The following is a 19,997-nucleotide window of genomic DNA, read 5'->3' on the forward strand; positions in this document are numbered from 1 at the left end:
TAAGCCCTTCGCATTATACATAAAATACATAAACAGGATTCAAGTCTTAACTTAAAAACAACAGGTAATCGCTTAGCAACAGGGAGATTGTATATAATACAAAGAACCATACCCAGTTGTAGGAAACCAAGACATTAGCATTTCTCTGATCCAAATAGACTTTCCGTCTGCAGTTCAAAACAACGATTTAAACACAGCATTCCTATCAGTTTTATAGATTCATATCAGTTTTATACATTCGTAGGCATCACTGATTTCTAACAATAAAGAAATAAAACCATTAAGAACATTTGGAATTATTTGGGATTTATTTATTTTGTTGTATAAATATTTTTGTGTGAATGAGTGCTGAATAATTCCTATGATAAGGGAGCATGCTCATGATTTACGACAAGGAATTGAATTAACCTAAGGGAGATCATCATTAATCTGGGGTGCTTCTATAGTCTTGCTTTGTCAGCTGTGGCTCAGTTGGCAGCACTCTCGCCTCTAAGTCAGAAGATTGTGGTTTCAAGTCACACTCCAAAGACTTGAGCACATAATCTAGGTTGAGACTGAGGGTTGAAGGGCTGCACTGTTGAAGGTGCCTCCTTTTGGATGAGACGTTAAACCGAGGCCCCGTCTGCCCCCTCAGGTGGATCTAAACAATCCCGTGGCACTATTTTGAAGAAGAGCAGGGCAGTTCTCCCTAATGTCCTCGCCAATATTTATCCCTCGAACAACATCACCTTACAAAAAAAACAGATGGTCTGGTCATTATCACATTGCTGTTTATGGGACCTTGCTGTGTGGAAATTGGCTGATGTGTTTCCTACATACAACAGTGACTACAGTTCAAAAGTATTTCATTGGCTGTAAAACGCTTTGGGATGGCCTGAGGTCGTGAAAGGTGCTATATAAATGCAAGTCTTTCTATTCCTTGTTTTAACTCTGTGTTTTAATTCAGCTCTCCTAACACCCATCGGTTTCAGTAACTCCTCCCAGTTTACTCTTTTGATGTCAAAAGAGCTCACCATTTAAACAAATTCCACAAAAATCCATAGAAATCAATCTATTAATATTCTATTTGCAGCAACATGTCAGTGTTAACCTTTCACTTAATTGAAGACCAGTTGGCTTATTGTGTTAATGGACTGGTGAGATTATGCATTTGTTTTGGGGGGATAAAAGATATGAAAAGTGATTATTGGTTCAAAATAAAATTGCTAATCGGCTTGAATTTAATAACAAATTCAGCTGCAAGTCTATTTTGTTGTCATGTTTATCAAAAAGATACATTTCTTCACCACGCAGTCTGTTATGTGTGTTCTTCAGCTGCCAGATCAATCTTGTGTCCCCTTCAGCATGCCTTCAGACAAAGATCACTTTGGTTATGCGAAGAATTGAAGAGCATCAGTCTCCTTCCTCTCGCCTTGATTCTTGCAGAAGAAGCTGCTTAAGCTGAGGCTCATACTGCCACCTTCAGCCTGTGACATTAACACCTTGATGTGTTATTAGAAGTAATAACTAAAGGAATAACTAATAAATAAAGGAAATTAAAATGGAGCGGAAAGAGGAATTTGTTTCGCCCGTTTTTTGAGCAAAAAGTTTAGGTTTGGAGGTTCGAATTTCAAGTCACAATCTCTTGTGGCCAAATTGCAAACTGACGACTTCTCAGCAGGCAATGTCACTCACCTCAATATGCAAATTGGGGTTGTAGTGCTGGTTTTAAGCCCACAATGTAAATGTGATGAGCTTGTGCTCAGCTTGCCCCATCCTGTGGTTCTGGCTCTTCAGAGGCCTTTAAGGGACCATTGAATGCCACCCACAAAAAGGGTAAGCAAACTTTTTAAATAGTTTAATTTCCATGGAGCCAAAAGGAGCAGGAGGGCTACACCTGCCTTTACAAAAATACTGCAGGCCATTGCTGATCCGGGCTTGTCCCTCTCTGCATCGCTCCCCTTCCCCCTCCTCTTCCCCCACCACCCTTCAACCCGCCCCCCCACCCCCCCAGGATCTAACCTGGTCTGCTTGCTATCGGAGCTGGTCGAAATTCCTAAGCCCCTGACCCACAAGCTGTATCCAGATGCCCAATTGGTGTTCACAGCTCAGCGGTTTAATTGAACTGAGGACCAGGCCTCTTGCCAAGGTCTTTGGGCACATGTTGGAATCGCACCACCCACTTTGAGTCGGAAACCGGTGTGAATTGAATTTCTCCCCCTGTAAGTGAAGATGATGAATCTGGTTAAATTCTTTAGTCCTTGCCTGTTGTTCCATTCTTACAAGGTGAATAATGTTGATGGACAGGAAAGGGCAATTGATGTAGAAAGCTGCAAAATTATTGATTCACTGTTATCTAGATTCCAGAGTTAATGAATTTTACTCAGTTACCAAAGTCAAAATGACTCTGTTGGGGAGGAGGGCTGAGTATCATAGTTAGTGACATTTGCCTGGAAATCACAATATTAGTGACACGCACGTTGATGCATTCATATGAAATGTTCCTGTTCAGTATTTTAGAAAAGGCATTATTTTGTTTAAAGTAAACAGGAAATGTTTGTTATGAATATTATACAACGTGATTTCAAATCAACTTTCAAGTTTTACCCTTGGGATCTGGGTTTGAATCCAGCCCCTGACTGATAGCAAGTCTCCTGTGAAGTTTCTCAGCATGGATAGTGTAACAGGAAGTTTCTGATCAGGCAAATATCCCCAGCAGAGGCTCAGAGCCTGCTTCCATTAGGCTAATAATGCTCTAAAATGTCCGCTCACTCGCAAACAAGGCCCTTGCCATCTGTGACATTATTATGACTGAAACTTGGCTCATGGATGGCGACACCTTGCCCCTGACTGAAGCCTCCCCACCTGGCTATGCTTTCCACCTACTGTGATATCTTCCTTACGACATCATAAACACACACCTTTACAAGATGGCTTCAACTCAGGAACTTGTCAGGCGACCTGACCCTTTTATTATATACATGAGCAATTGCATTACCACAGTAGTCCACTAAGTTGAGCAGTAATCCACTAGATGGAACTATATATTACACCTATCCCACCCAAACTTCACAGTGGAGGTGTGTCCCTTACCACCAAGTCAAACCTTGGTCTCTCCCCCCTGCCTTTCTGGCACCTTCTCCTCCAAACACCTCACCTAGTTCCAACCCTCTCATTTCTCCTTTAAAATCCTTCTTGTCTACCACCCCTTCAAGCCCCATTCCATGTTTTTCACCGAGATATCAACCCTTCTTTTCTCTCGGTCATTGCACTGAGAGACTCTCATCTTCAGTGATTTCAATCTCCATCTCAGCTCCGTTTGCTTCTGAAATCACTGCCCTCCTGTCCTACCAAACCTCTCCCTCCATATAAACTCTCCGTTCCATATTTACCACCATCCCATCAACCTTGCCACATCCCATGGCCTCTCCACTTCCGTGGTCTTGATCACTGACCAGGTCCTCTCGGACCTCTTGTATCTCTCACTACCCACCCATACACTTCTTCCAATCTAATTTTCTTCTGCACCCACCACTTTCAAACTCCCAACTGTTTAACCTTTGACCCTCTATTCCCCACAATACTTCTGCAACCATCAATGTGCTTAATCACTCCCTCACCTCCAACTATCCTCAGAGAAATATTTGCTGTCTCTCATCCTGGACGGTTCCCCAGGAATGGCCACCATCTTCACTCTTTCAAGTCCAAGGGATGAACACTTAGGGGTATCATGTACATAACTCGCTTAGCCATCCATCACCAGAGCTGGCTGGAGCATATCAAAATCAAGTGGGCCACATCAAAATCTTCCATGGGACTTACCTGAAGGCCATTGCCGAGCGAGGCACGTGACCCCCAAAATTCGATTCTTCAGTCGGGCAAGCTAAATGGCAGACGTTTGTGAATTGAGCCTCAAATGTGCCAATACAATTAAAATAAAGGCTTCAACACTTCAAATAATGTGCTCTGATCAATAGAAGCTCATGGTTTACTTTCACAGATCCTGATGAAAGCAATATTGAAAAACATCTGAGTGAAAGGGGAAGTCATGTTTGACAAATTTGCTGGAATTCTTTGAGGATGTAACGAACAGAGTGGATAAGGGGGAACCAGTGGATGTGGTGTATTTGGACTTCCAGAAGGCATTTGACAAGGTGACACTCAAAAGGTTACTGCACAAGAATAAAAGTTCACGGGGTTGGGGGTAATATATTAGCATGGATAGAAGATTGGCTAACAAACAGAAAACACAGAGTCGGGATAAATGGTTCATTCTCGGGTTGGCAATCAATAACGAGTGGGGGCCACAGGATTCAGTGCTGGGACCCCAACTAGTTACAATCTATATTGACGACTTGGAAGAGGGGATTGAGTGTAACGTAGTCAAGTTTGCTGACGATACAAAGATGGGAGGAAGAGTAATGTGTGAGGAGGACATAAAGAGGCTGCAGGAGGACATATACAGACTAAGTGAGTGGGCAGGAATTTGTCAGATGGAGTATAATGTTGGAAAATGTGAGGTCATGCACTTTGGCAGAAAAAAATCAGAGCAAGTTATTATTTAAATGGCAAAAGATTGCAAAGTGCTGCAGCACAGTGGGACCTGGGGGTACTTGTGCATGTAACACAAAAGGATAGTATGCAGGTACAGCAAGTGATCAGGAAGGCCAATTGAATCTTGCAAAGGGGATGGAGTATAAAAGCAGAGAAGTCTTGTTACAGCTGTACAGGGTATTGGTGAGACCACACCTGGAATACTGCGTGCAGTTTTGCTTTCCATAGTTACAAAAGGATATACTTGCTGTGGAGGCAGTTCAGAGAAGGTTCACTAGGTTGATCCCGGGGATGAGTGGATTGACTTATGAAGAAAGGTTGAGTAGGTTAGGACTCTACTCATTGGAATTCAGAAGAATGAGAGGTGATCTTATAGAAACGTATAAGATTATGAGGGGGCTTGATAGGGTGGATGCAGAGAGGATGTTTCCACTGGTGGGGGAGACTAGAACTAGAAGGCATGATCTGAGGATAAGGGGCCACACATTTAGAACTAAGATGAGGAGAAATTTCTTCTCTCAGAGGGTTGTGAATCTGTGGAATTCGCTGCCTCAGAGAGCTGTGGAAGCTGGGACATTGAATAAATTTAAGACAGAAATAGACAGTTTCTTAAACGATAAGGGGTTTTGGGGAGCGGGCAGGGAAGTGGAGCTGAGTCCATGATCAGATCAGCCATGATCTTATTGAATGGTGAAGCAGGCTCGAAGGGCCTTATGGCCTACTCCTGCTCCTATTTCTTATGTTCATATGCTAAACCCTTCCTATTAATATGCATCATTAATCTTTGCAGGGTGAATTAAGTCTCAGTGAAAGTTTGTGCCTGTGATACCCTGTAAACCTCTGATAATCAGAATGCAAAATAAATAACAGAAAGCAAGAATGTGCTTGATGATTTCAATCTATTTCACTCTTTGTACAACTCTGCTAGCACTCCAGTCTTTGTGCAGTGATTAAGATTGAATATGAGCCTCCCGAAAACACAGCTTGTTCTAAATTTATTCTGCCCCATTTTGGACTTGGTTCATAAAATGTTTACACCTTATATAGTAGTGTGATGGGAGCAGTGCCCTCTGACTAATAAGACATGGAGGTCAGGAGGAGATCAGCAGGAATATTCACACTCACCGCTCTCCCATACCTCCTGAAGGCCTGGCTCAAGAAGAGTTCTGGCAAATTGCCTGGGAGCAGGTTGCATGTGCAACCTCTCAGCCCAGGAAATCTAATGATGTGGCGCTGGAAGAAAGTTTTCTTTTTAAAATATTACCAAATTCTTCTATGCTCTGCGAGCAGCAGGGAGAAATTCCTGCGATGCCGCCTGACTCTGCTGCAGTTGGCTCTAATTCAATCTTTTGTTTGTTTTTTTGCGTGACCTACCAACACAAGCATGGAACATCAGCTCCAATTTTGCAAGTGCAGCCATGCACACAGACTAATCTGGCAGATCCTCATAAGAATATCCCCTGACGCTCTAATCTTGGAAATAAAGCTGCTGACATCATGCACAGATATCCAAATGAACGCAAAAACTAGTTACATTGGAACATAGGTAACTACAGGATTGTAAAAATTCTGCAGTCCGTTTGACGAGTTCCAAAAAATAATATTGCACAATCACTTATTCTCTCAACTATTTATCCAATTCATCTTTTACATGTTTCCAGTCTATCAGACTTCATTTCCTCCCTCGTGTTGATTAAACTTTCTGCATAAAATAATTAAATCTAAACTGTCTGACTGAGCATCTTGCTTATTCGAAGCTAGAGCCCATGTCTCCTGCCTCTAGAGTTGGAAGCAATCTTGAGCATGTTGTGATTTTTATCTATTTGCTTCAGAATAATATCTCGGCTGAATTTTCTCTTCAAAGTTTCAGGCATTTAGGCCTCTCTTCATTACGCAGATGCTTTAAGCCAAGTAAGCGTTTGGTTACCCTCTTCTGAACTTCCTCCAATGTCTGGATTCCTTGCTGTAATATAAGCTGTGATTTTCCCTACCTTGACCAGTCCGTTACGGGTTGCAGGCTCGCTGCTGGCTCCATCCCGGCCCCCGACATGACCTTCCAGCGATTGGGCTTGTTAAGCCCACCCAGCGCATTTCCAGGCCAATTGAAGGAAGCGGGTCTGATGACATCACTTGATGATGCATCGTCAGCCGGTTTCCTTAAAGGGACCATGCAAAAATTTACATTGACATTTGTGCTGTCAGTGTTCTACAGCATTGAGGTGCTGCAAGCACTGACAAACACTGCACAGACTTGCAGGGCTGCACCCAGGCTCTCCCATGACTCCTTCCAGATGCTTATGGAGGGAGTCACAGCACCCAGGGAGGTTCTCTTCTCTTCCAATGGGCGGAAGAGACCTTCCCAGGAGACCAACGTAGACTGGTTGCACATTGCACAGGAGAGCACAAGTAGAGATGTCGTCAGGGGAATAGCTGCAGTGGCGAAAACCTTTAATTGATCTAATTAAATCACAAAACGTTACTGCAAAGCCATATTCAACCTCATCTTGCTATGCCATACATCACATCCCAATCACTCTGCCTTCCCTACCCTACTCCTGCACATCTTTACTCACACCAACTTACCTTGCACCTCCATCCATCCCTCTCTATCTACATTATCACTTCCTCATCTCACTAGCCACCCCTCACACTCACCCTCATCCTCGTCCAATCATACCAACTAATAACACACAAGGATAGGCACATGTTTGTTTTAGCTAATGATCATGTGAAGTTTCTATTAATGTGCTGTCAAACATTGAACTCTTTATTTTCAACACTTTGCTTTCTTGGACAGATTTGTGTGCACCTTTGGAAGTGGCTTAGTGAGTTGCAATGAATGGTGAGACATTACTGTACCCCCCCACAATGCTGATGAGTGTGAAATGAATGGCTTGGGCATTGTAGAGATGCTTTATGGTGTTAGTGTCGGGTGGTGCCAACCTGGCGCATCAATTGGCAGCCAGGGTGTGCAGCATCAAGTAAAGTAAATGTGGCCATGGTGAAGCCATCCCTGGCAGCAATGTGCTCGGGTGCTGATGCCCTGTGTGCTGTGCAGCATCAGGTGATTGTGGAGAAGGTTGATGTGGTTGCGGCTGATCGTGGTCAGATTCTGAGAACCAAGGTGAGAGTGTATAAACCGTACCAATGCTTCTGGAATTGATGGCAGGTGAACTTGAGATGACAAGCAATCTTTCAATGGTGAGAGAGGTTATTCCAATGAGGTGGCACTGAATAGAGAGTTTGCTCCAAACACTTGCAACCTGCATAAAGCTCAATCTGTTCTCCAAATTCAATAAGCAACAGCTTCTGAGCTTGGAAAAAGTGAACAGCTGTGAGATGGGAGCTACTATAGCACATTTCAAGCTGTCAAGTATGAGATGATTCCATGGCCATTCCATTCCATGCCGACCTGCATGCCTGACGTGATCCCCGAGCAGCATGGACCCCATTGGAGAGTTGGTAAATTCTAAAGGTAAACTCAAAATTGTTATTAACCCTCTGTTAACAAGGTCATAATGACTTGAATTACCTGCCCCACGGGTGTGTGTCAGGTCTGCTCAGCACTAACAGACCTGACATTTGGTAAAGGCGCGTGGCGGCGGGTGTCCCGACCCACTGGGGAAATAAAAACGTTCCCACCCGACCCGCCACCCAACGCACCTGCTGACCCCTGGGAAAACTCTCCCCATAGCATCCAGAATTGTACATAGTACTCCAGGTGTGCTCATAGCAATGCTTTGTACAGACTTCTTATCACCTGGGGATTGTGCTCAATTCCTCTGCCAATAATGTCCCAAGATCTAGTTAGATTTCCTTGCTGCCGCTCCATACTGCGTTGCTGACTTCTATGAGCTGTCCACCAGTACCCTGCGATCCCTCTCCTGAGCTATATCCTATAGCCTAGAATTACTGGGGGTCATCTTCAGTTTAGGCGCTTATGTAAAACTGGCAGTTGTGAATCGACCACCTGTTCGTTGTACGCCCTGCCCAATATTCCTTTTCATTGTGGAAAGGAAAAATGAGTCGGGTGTATAACATAAAAGAAAGACAGACTTGCATTTATATAACACTTTTCCTGGCCTAAGGACGTCCCAAACAGTCAATGACGTACTTTGAAGTGTCGTCACTGTAGTGGCTTCAGTAATGACTGGTTAGAGAAGGAAAAATGTGCTCAGCTTCAGCTTCTGATTTCTGTCCAGTAACGGCTGCTGAACGTGTGTATTTCTGGATATTGGGTAAAGGGAGGGATGGGGCTCAGCTGTAACACTCCCTGCCATTCAACAGACTCTTGGAGAGAGAGACTTGCCTCTTCTGACTAAAAGGCAACTCTTTGGTTTCGATTTCAAGGCTCATTCATAAAGAATGGCCTCTTGGTAAATTACGAGAAGGGAACTGTTCCCCAAGGAAGCAGTTAATGCCATGAGGGGAGAAAACTGAGAAAAATCACCACGAATTATACCCTTGCTGTATTCTGCAGGTTAGGGTATTTCTGACTCAGAAGGTTTATGTAAAATTAGGTTGCTTCCCCGCGCCCCCCCACCCCCACTCTTCCTCTTCCCTCTCTCTCCCCTACCACCCCCCCCCCCCCCCCCCGCAAACCACCCATGTATGATTTTTGGTACTTGCTGTATTTTAACCCTGGGAATAAGAAACTTGTTTCTTCTGACTAAAAGACACCTCTTTGGGCCCCTAACACCGGGCGAGTGGTTGGAGAGGTAAGTTGGAAATTCACCCGCTGCTGCAGAACTCAAACTTACATCAACTCCCAGGGTCCATTGGAGTTGCTGGTCCACTTCCTGCCAGGATCAGGTGGGAATCTGCTGCCGGCGTCCGGAAACCATCTGCCGGCATGCAGATAGGTGTGGGAAAGGTGTTCTTGGAGAGTCTTATGAGGGGGAGGAGGGCATGGGTATTGAGACGGGAGCAGTGAAGTCCTAAATTTTCTTAAACTTCTGCTCCACCTGACCACACAAACACAAATGATAAAGTTACTCATTCAGGGCCTCTTCATGTCCCACTCCTCTTCTGACCAGCTTCAGCCTGCTAGGAAAGCCACATACACTTCCCCATGCAGACCCCAGTTTAAATTGCAGTCAAGGCGCCATCTGCATATTTTAAAGAAGGACCCCACCAGCTTCAGGCAGGTGACTTTGCTACCTGCTCAGAAGAGCAGGTTAAAAAATTAGGATTGGAGCGATGCAGGCGAGAAATTGGTAGATAAGTCAGCATTTTAACTGGCCATACACCCGGTTGTCGTCAGGCAGGTACGGTTAAAATCCTCCACTTGGAATTCATTAGTTTTAATCAAGTTGATGCTGTATGTTATATTTTATTCCTGTCAAAAAAAAGAAAAAAATTGAATGCTTGAATAAGTCCTCAACCTGTCACAGTTTTCTATGTTATAATTGCATTTTAAGCCTATCTCCTGAATTATCTAAAAGCTGAATTTGTCTTTGAGGGAAAAGCTTTTCATATGAGATGAACGATTTAATTGACTTTGCACAGTCTTACACAGACTCTTAGATAATAGGATAACATGATGTGCATTTTTGGACAAGAAGAATCCATTTTTGCAGTGGTTATTATCCTCTTAACCTGGACAGTCACCTTTTCTCCTGGCAACTGGCTGTGGCTCACAGTAATTAAGAACCTATAAAAATGAACAAATACTGGTGTATTTACCACACTGGGTTATTGTGGTAAAGCACATATATGGAGAGAGACTACTGTCTTGTGTATTTTATCTCCAGAACTAACATTAGACTTTTTGATATTTCCATTTTGTCTTTGATTGGGTCAACAACTCCATAAATAGATCAAGTATCGATCTCACACTATTTTTCAGCCAAGGGAGAGCAGATGGGCAACCAATTTTGTACCAGATCTCAGTCATTTCGGGAACTTGCAAGAGTAGGCGGTTTGTTCCTCTATACTCTCCTTGACATCTTACCCAGGCTTCTAGGATTTGCAGTGCAACATGTTGAATCACTGTGGGAAACGGGAAGAGAAGGGAGGACATATGTACCTTGAATTTTGACACATGATTATGATTGTGAAAACCGCAAATATTGTAAGTTGAATTTTTTTTCCTTTGCTTGTTTTTTCCAGTATCAGTTGGTTACGAATATGAATCTTGTCCGAATCTTATACTGTGGGAGAAGAGAACTACCCGACTGCAGGGCTATGAACTGGATCCATCCAATCTGGGTGGTTGGTCACTGGATAAGCACCATGCATTGAATGTAAAGAGTGGTGGGTTAGCCAATTTCTAGTAACTTATTCTGCATGTTTCTTTGGAATGCACAATCCTTTCAAATACCTATATTACTGTGACAACCTAATGTAGATTCTGACAGGAATTACAACTATTTTAAGTGCATAAGATGTACACAATTACTTTTTGGAAGTTTACAGCACAAAAGGAGACCAGTCACCCCAGTGTGTCTGTGCTAACTTTGCTGCAGCAATCCACTGTCCTGGATTCTCCCCATAGTCCTGTATCTTCCTCTGCTTCAAATATTTAGCCACTGTTTCCTTGGAAGATGCAATTTTCTCGGCCTCACATATTCCCTGTGGTAAAATATTCCATTCTTCAACAACCCTCTATGTAAAGAAATATCGCCAAGCCTCTCTCCTTATTCTCTTAATAAAAAATTTAAATTGCTGACCTCCTCGTCTCCAACCAGAGGAAATAGTCTTTCCCAGTTCACTATCAAAACCCTTCATAATTAGAAAAAACCTCTGTTAAATCTCCTCATAGCATTGAACCAGAGAAGGGAAATAGATTGTGTTTTATATTGATTAACCTTTTAGGGACTAGACAATTATATATTTTTTTGAAAAGAAACATATGTTCTGTTATCTTTTATGTTAATATGCATGTAGTCAGGGTTTCTCCTCCAGGGCACATGGTTAATTGTCCGCTTTCCAAGATGCTAGTGGGCTACAAGTCTGTCACAGCCAAATCAATTTTTATTGCTAAGGTTAAAATATACATAATATTTTATTTGAGGGCATAAATGATGTACTCGGTTTCAAAGTGCTAAAATAGGCCCAAGTCAGCCTCAGTTCAAGTTCCAATGGTGTGGATCAATTTCTGCTCATTCCAATCTTTCAATCCAGATTGAGGGAGTTGTTTCTCTTTATACTTTTGATGCTGAATGCCTTCTTGGCACTGATCACCCCAATAGCCTCCCAATGCTTAACACCCCGCATGACCTTCTCATACCTTCCAGTCGCTCCTCCTCGCTTATTATTTGTCTGTAAGTTCTATACTGCCCGAGATGAATCCAAGTTAACCTTCCAGCGCAATGCGCCTGCATAAATATATGTCTTACATATAATTACTCATGAGGAAGGCCATTGACCCATCTTAACTCATCCATCCAGGAAGTCCCTTCAGTGCCCTCCCCTCCCACTGCCCCCCCGCCCCCCCCCCCCCCCCACCCCCATTGCTGCATCTAATTGCTTCTTTAAATGCTTCCAGGAATTGTTCTGTTATTTTGCTTCTTTCAGGAGATTGTGTGACTGGGGAAAGTGGGGGTGTGCTCTTAATGGTACAAGTAAGCTGAATCATGTCTGGATGGGACAGGTTGGATGCCCCAGTTGGTTTTTTCATATCCTTTGTCTTACATTTGTATGTAATTCATGCCTTTGACACTAGAGACTAGCCTTATGCCTCTTCTTTGCACTGCTTCCGATGTTTGAATGCCTCCCTTGTTTCTCTGCAACATGAACTGGACACTGTACTCAAAGTGTAGTTTAACCAAAGAATTAACGACTTGGCCAAGAGTGATTAACTGATGAAGTCACAGAATTTTGAGTCACAAGGGTAATGCAGGTCACCAGCCTTCATTTTTATTTTTTTGACTGGGTGGTATAAATAGAATAATCAATTTGAAAATGGTGGCATGCTATAAAAAAATTCAACCCCATAATTCACTCCCACCCCGCCATCCCCTTCCCCCCACCCCCAACAAGCTTTTGGAAACACATTTTACGATGAACCCTATCATTCTCTGGTGTTCTACTGTTGGCTATCATTCAGTCTGTAGAGATAAATGTTCATTGTAAAATGGTACTGCTCACCCATTCTATCTCTGCACATCAGGTGTCTTGCACAAAGGAAATGGAGAAAACCAGTTTTTATCCCAGCAGCCAGCAGTGATCAGCAGCATCATGGGGAATGGACGCAGACGCAGCATCTCCTGCCCTAGTTGCAATGGCCTTGCTGATGGAAACAAGCTCCTGGCCCCTGTGGCCTTGGCTGTTGGTATAGATGGCAGTCTGTACATTGGAGATTTCAACTTTATCAGACGTGTTTTTCCTGCCAAGAATGTCACCAGTATCCTGGAGCTGAGGTAGGAGACATGGTAATAAATCACTGTCACCTGGAGGTTTCTGGTCTGCTGCATTATTGGCTTGAGCACTGTGACTGAATATGCTTTTGATTATATCTGGAATATAAGCTGAACATTTGAGGAAAAACCCAGCATTCATTACAGTGCCTTTCTACTTGTTAGAAATGCTGTTGCTATTTCTTCTTTATCATTATAATTTTGAAGTTATTCATTTGATTAACCCACTGATTTCCAACTCGTGGACCTCCCATAATATTTTTTTAAATACAAAAAATATTCTTTTGCTGATTCCAACTTTTCTCTCTCATCAATCCACAACAAAAATACAATAAAAACAATAGACCAAATATTTAACAGAAAGTTATGCCCATGAACTTGACTCTGGCTCACTTATCAGGGATTATGGGCTCAAATTTGGCCCTCCAGTTTTTTCTGCGCACCTCCGAGCCCCCCGCCGAATTTTTACCCCAGAAAAAACTCCCTGCGATCATGGCCGATTCTCGGGCCATCTGTGGAGCTGGCGTGGCATACAATTAAGAGAGAGGGGCGGAGCTAGGTCCCAGCGCTGAAAACAGTGCCGGGACTTCTGCACATGCACGCTAGAGTCTGCGCGCATGTGCAGTAGCTCCTGGCAGGCCGTTTCGTGCTTGGTAGTGCTTTAAACGTAGTTACTTGCACCGATTCCTTAACTGTAAGTAAGGTTTTTCTGTGCGGACAAAAATGGACACATACGCTGCCTTAAGTTAGTTTAGTACAACTTTTTTCTGGCCAAATTGGCATAAATGGTGTAAGTGGCTGGGAACGCCCCCTTTTGAAAAAAAAACTGACCTAACAAAAAACCTAAATAACTCACTTAAACTGGCGCAAATTAAATGGCCATATTTGCAACTAAAAAGATACACCAGAAAAATCAAGTTACACCAAAAAAAACGGTGCAACTCGTGGGGAAGTTTGGGCCCTATGTTAGGTGGCCCCAGTGGCCATTCAAATTAAGCATGAGTGGCAATTGTTTGAACTAATATGTACTGGGAAGCATAGATTCATTGTCTCTGTACCCTTCTCCGGCATAAGCTGTGTATGACATTGAAATGATGTAAACTATGTTTGGTCCTATATAATTTTTAGAAAAATAACTGGTTTTCCATTGTGGTATGGTTTTCTCCAACAGTTATTTTTATGAGAAGTCTAGAAGCCTATCCATCTAACAGTTTAATGTAATGATTCATTGCTAAAAACATATTGAATTTTAAAACCAGTAGATGAGCTTACAAAGTTATAAAGGAAGAAACTAATAGGTCACATTGCACGCAGAAAATCACCTTGGTTGATATCACGAGAACAATTATCTTTCAAATGCTAGTGCAGTTCTTCATTCATACAGTTGTTTTCAGGGCTATTGAGAGGGGCCCCTCAAATACCAATCTCTCGGAGAAATAAAAATAATTTAAGTAGAAAATAAATGTGTGTGACATTTTCCTGCAACTTGTAGTAAAATAAAGTTCAGATCTATATTACTTCAGCTGAAATGACAAAATTCAATATTGGAAGCCGAACAGCCTTTGCTGTCCACTATGAAACCCATTATGAGCAAAACAAAATATCAAAGACACTCATTAAAACACCCCCTCCTTCTCCATGGCCTTCATTTGTGTTTTTATTTTATAAAAGAACATAGACTGGAATGTAGTCATGGAAATAACACATCTTGAACTTGGCATGGTGTCTTAACTCACAACAAGTTTTGTTCACCCATCATCCCTATGCTCGCTGACCTACTACATTGGCTCCCAGTCGGGCAACACCTCGATTATAAAATTCTCATCCACATTTTCAAATTTCTCCGTTGTCTCACCCCTACCTATCTCCATAACCTTCTCCAGCCCTACAACTCTCTGAGATCTCAGTGCTCCTCCAATACTAGCCTCTTGCGCATCCCCGATTTAAATCGCTCCACTATTGGTGGCTGTGCCTTCAGTTACCTCGGACCTAAGCTCTGGAATTCCCTCGCTAAGCCTCTGGAAATGCCTCCCTAAACCTCTCCGCCTCTCTACCTCTCTGTCCTCCTTTAAGACACTCCTTAAAACCTACCTCTTTGACCAAGCTTTTAGTCACCTGTTTGATAACACTGCTATGAAACATCTTGGGACATTTTGCTACGTTAAAGGCATTATATAAATGCAAATTGTTGTTGTTAGTGTTAAACTGCTCAAAGTTCTTGCAGTTTTTGATGCTATGTGAACCGCTTTGACAGATTACTGTATTTTAACTCCAGTTATGGTATTATTCTGTATATTTACATTGATTCAAACATTTGCATTGCCCACATTTTTCTATATTCCCTTTTCCTTTATAATTTTCTGAAATACTGTACTGGTCAAAATTAACTGCTGTCCTTTGTCCTTCAGGGGTCCTGGTAGTTGGGTGAAATTCCTGCACGCAATTCAAAGCACAATTATTTCCCATTAACCACATCCCCATTTTAGTCCCAACAAATATTGGGAAGATATGCTGACTGCTGACAGTTAAAATGCCTCTGAAGAGAAGAATGTAATGTGACAAGTAATGTGGTGATGCAACACATTGGCGAATCAATGCATTGTGCGCTAGAGTATAGCCTGCAGATTCCACGCCTGCAATTCACCCTCAGCCAACTCTTTTTGATCTCAGCAATGCCATTAGGGTAGCGGCTGAGTGGGGCCAGGTGCTTCCCTGCAGTAGGTGAGGAGAAAATGAAGTATCATTCTCACCTGGTGCTGCACTCATACAGCCTCTAGCAGGTGGCCAAAGGGCATCTTTGGCAGGAGTCATGGAGTGAACCTTCAGTTCTTGTGCTTGGCAGACGTTGTTATGTGGAGCAGGGAGACTCAAAAGAGGAGCATAATAATAACTTGTCAGCAAAATCAAATGGAAATATATGGTTCCTGGTAACCTGCTTACAGAATTTAATTTTCTTTCCATAAGTGAGGAAGACATAGATATATATATAGAATGTATAGCACAGAATCAGGCCATTTGGCCCCATTCGTCCATACGTTCATGCTCCACACGAGCCTCCTCCCACCCCTCTTCATCTCACCCCATCAACATAACCTTCTATTCCTTTCTCCCTCATGTGCTTCTCTAGCTTCCCCTTAAATGAATCTATGCTACTCGCCTCAACTACTCCTTGTGGTAGCAAGCAAGGTTCCCTTTAAGCTGCGCGGCTGCGTCGCGCTCTGCAGCTGCCGCGCAGCTGGCTGACCTGTTTTTAAATGGTGAAAACCGCACGTGCGCGGTATTTTAAAGAGGCCACACACCCCCAAAAAAAATTAAGAGAACATTGATAGCAAGTTCCACATTCTAACCACTCTCTGGGTAAAAAAGTTTCTCCTGAATTCCCTATTGGACTTATTGGTGACTATCTTATATTTTGGTACCTAGTTTTGGAGTCTCCACAAGTGGAAACATCTTCTCCAAAACCTGCCTCATCACTTCTAATTTAACCAGACATCCTCAACTTTGGTCTAAAAATAGTGATTCATCAAGTGTCCTGTTTATTCAAAATGTGTCTGAGATTTATAGCTTAAACTAAGAGCGAGTTTCAAAATTTGGTGCACAGAAGAAGTCTGTTGAACAAGAGATCTGTTGAATTACAACTCGGAGGGAGATAGAATTCCAAACAAAAAAATAAGGCTCATTGATGTAATTTTGAATATTAGATATTGTATGTCACTGCAAGAATGCCTGAACTCATTTGAGCCCTTCTCTGCTCAGAAACTGTATGAGCTTATTATCAGCTCAAGCAGTGGACTGAATGTCAATGCATGAATAAAAGTGTTCTCTGATCCTAGGCCTGAGAGAAAACAAATTTGGTGTTTATCAGTGCTAGGAAATTTTTGTTTCCATTATATTTATTTTTATATGATTCACTTCTGTTATCGGTTCAAACGTGTCTGTTCTCGCACTCAATACAATCGAAAATCCCCAGTACAAACATTTCACTTCATTATTGCTATTTGCATTCCTCGGAAAAAAGATAATTCCAACAGGTAGAATTACAGAATTATGTGGCTCTAATCTTTTAGATGTCACAAGCAGATGCAATCTTTACAGTGCAATTGGAAAGTGTGGATGGTGCATTTAAAAATTCCAGCGTACCAATCTCTTTGATTATATGAATAGTTCCAGGAACATTGTGCTAGCCACAGTGGTGATATCAATCTCGCCTTGATCTCTAGTAGCAATTTTGCCGTTACCTCTGTCAGTGTTTAATAACTTCAGCAATCATTGAACAAGCTAATGATGTAATAATGTATGTCTCGGATAATTTTTACCTATTCCTCTTTCTCTTTCGCTTTCTTTCCGCAAAGAAATAAAGATTTTAGACATAGGTAAGCCAATCACTTTAACCTGCCTTCTTCAGAGAGAGTATCTTTTCTCTTTTTTGTCTTGTTACTGTTTATTTAGCCTGCTATAGACAAAGGTAACTCTGTGACTAATTATTATCAATGGTAAGTACTATCAGTGGTTATTACTTACCTGTAGATCACTCCTTCTGAATGTTTATAGTTCATCAGTAGATGAGCTGTGGGAAGAGGGATCAACCTCTGGGCTGCATCACTATCACCCAATTTTTCCATGGCTTTCGGGAGGGAAAAAGTGAAGAAAAAATCTCCCTTTGGAACAAGTACACTCATGTCTTTGGAACAGCAAGACTACCAAGGCTGTGGGTTCAAGCCCCTACTCCAGAACGTGAACACATAATCTAGGCTGACACATCTGTGTAGCACTGAGGGAACACTGCCATCTTTTTGGATAAGATACTAAATTGAGGTCCCATCTAGCCTCTCGGGTGGTTATAAAAGATGCCATGGCACTGTTCGCAAAGGGGAGTTCACCAATGTCCTGGGCCAATGTTTATTTCTCAACGGACACGATCAAAAATGGATTACCTGGTCATTTATCCCAATGCTGTTTGTGGAGCCGTGCTGTGTGCCAATTGGCTATAGCTTTTGCCTGCAACATTCAAAGTAATTCATTGGCTGTAGTGTGCTTTGAGGCATCCTGAGGATCTGAACAGGACTATATAAGTACAATTCTGTAGACTATAACTATTGACCATCCGTGGTAAGCCCGACTACAATTACACATAACAATTCCTCTATGTAAATTTGAGAATACAGGTGTCTAGAGACCTCTTCAATGTTGCTCTCTTTATCCAGAAGCAACGATGGCTTTACACGCAAGCTCCTGGTTAAAATACCAATCGGACCCCGATGATGTCAGAGGGCCTTGATTTGCATGTTTAAAGAAGGACCCTGCCGGGTCTTTGCGGGTGTCCCTTTTGCCAGCTCAATCGAAAATCATAACTAGCGGGATTAGTGTGGGACCATGGTTGGTGATTTTAACTGCCCATACACCCAGTTTAAAGTCACCACTTATATGTTACTAAATATTAGTTCACGTTAGGAATGAACAAAACTCTCTGTGATTGGTCTGTAACCCAGTTAAATTCCCTGGCGCCATGAATGAGTGGGATCCCCTTGATGTAGGTTCCATTGTTTGCTTAACAAATTAAAAGAGCAGTTGTCCTCTCCCCCCCCTTCCAAGTTCACCAGTGTTTAGACAGGGAGTAGTTGAGCTGTACAGACCAGCGAGGTCTTCAGTTAGTATTGAGTTAGCTGCTCTCAACTCAGGCAATAAATTAGTGCTGTAATTTGCTTCAATTAGAGAGTGAAAAATCAGGCAGGGTGCCTGCTGTCCGGCAACCCCTACTTCAAGTGGGTAAGTATGGATTGTGAGTGCTTGCAGGATCAGGCTCAGATTTGATGTCCCTGTGATTAAATAGGCTGCTGACACTGACAGCAAGTCCAGAATTACTCCTGGACAATGGCCACTTGGGCAAAGTACCAGAGAGTGATCAATATCTGTGGAATCTTATCCCAGCATGGTTTCAGTTATTTCTGGAAATGCAAAGGAGGAGGGAAGAGAATTGGTGAGGAACAAACAAAATGGAGAAATATAGAAACATAGAAAATAGGTGCAGGAGTAGGCCATTCGGCCCTTCGAGCCTGCACCGCCATTCAATGAGTTCATGGCTGAACATGCAACTTCAGTACCCCATTCCTGCTTTCTCGCCATACCCCTTGATCCCCCTAGTAGTAAGGACTTCATCTAACTCCTTTTTGAATATATTTAGTGAATTGGCCTCAACAACTTTCTGTGGTAGAGAATTCCACAGGTTCACCACTCTCTGGGTGAAGAAGTTTCTCCTCAGCTCCGTCCTAAATGGCACACCCCTTATCCTTAGTCCGTGGCCCCTGGTTCTGGACTTCCCCAACATTGGGAACATTCTTCCTGCATCTAACCTGTCTAAACCCGTCAGAATTTTAAACGTTTCTATGAGATCCCCTCTCATTCTTCTGAACTCCAGTGAATACAAGCCCAGTTGATCCAGTCTTTCTTGATATGTCAGTCCCGCCATCCCGGGAATCAGTCTGGTGAACCTTCGCTGCACTCCCTCAATAGCAAAAATGTCCTTCCTCAAGTTACTCCAGCTGTGGCCTCACCAATTCCCTGTACAACTGTAGTAACATCTCCTTGCCCCTGTACTCAAATCCTCTCGCTATGAAGGCCAACATGCCATTTGCTTTCTCAACCGCCTGCTGAACCTGCATGCCAACGTTCAATGACTGTTGTACCATGACACCCAGGTCTCATTGCACCTCCACTTTTCCTAATCTGTCACCATTCAGATAATAGTCCGTCTCTCTGTTTTTGTTTGAGGACTACATGAGGAGCTCTGTAACCATAAGTTAAAAATATAATTATTTTTAAAAATACATGGAAAATTCATTTAAGCATATGTATTTACTGTTGGCAGTACTTAACATTGATAGTACTTACCCATAGTGCTACTGACTCCTTTATGATGTTTGTAAATCGACTTCCATTGTAGTGTTTTATTGAACTGGTCATATTGTTTAGTCTTCTCAATCTAATGTTTATAAATGCTTTATGCTCTTGTGGAATTAAATAATTTGTGAATATAAGTTTTTAGTTTGAGGTTTTATTAGAAAAGCACACATGTCCTTCAACGAATCAGCTGGGATACCAAATACA

General features: G+C 42.5%; 1 protein-coding gene across 6 annotated transcripts in view; it reads left to right on the plus strand.

Annotated features, from left to right (window-relative positions):
- The window catches only part of tenm2a (teneurin transmembrane protein 2a), a 652,746-nt gene that overhangs the window by 579,163 nt on the left and 53,586 nt on the right, over positions 1–19,997 (plus strand). For 4 of the 6 annotated variants that reach the window (XM_070878095.1, XM_070878096.1, XM_070878098.1 and 1 more), the window contains 3 exons: positions 10,645–10,788; positions 12,647–12,896; positions 17,246–17,266. In XM_070878095.1, coding sequence (XP_070734196.1) covers positions 10,645–10,788; positions 12,647–12,896; positions 17,246–17,266 — 415 coding nt within the window. The remainder of the gene's footprint in view (positions 1–10,644; positions 10,789–12,646; positions 12,897–17,245; positions 17,267–19,997) is intronic. The other 2 variants (XM_070878097.1, XM_070878100.1) reach the window with 1 other exon arrangement.

This window comes from Pristiophorus japonicus, chromosome 4 (genome assembly GCF_044704955.1).
Source record: "Pristiophorus japonicus isolate sPriJap1 chromosome 4, sPriJap1.hap1, whole genome shotgun sequence".
Taxonomy (NCBI): domain Eukaryota; kingdom Metazoa; phylum Chordata; class Chondrichthyes; family Pristiophoridae; genus Pristiophorus; species Pristiophorus japonicus.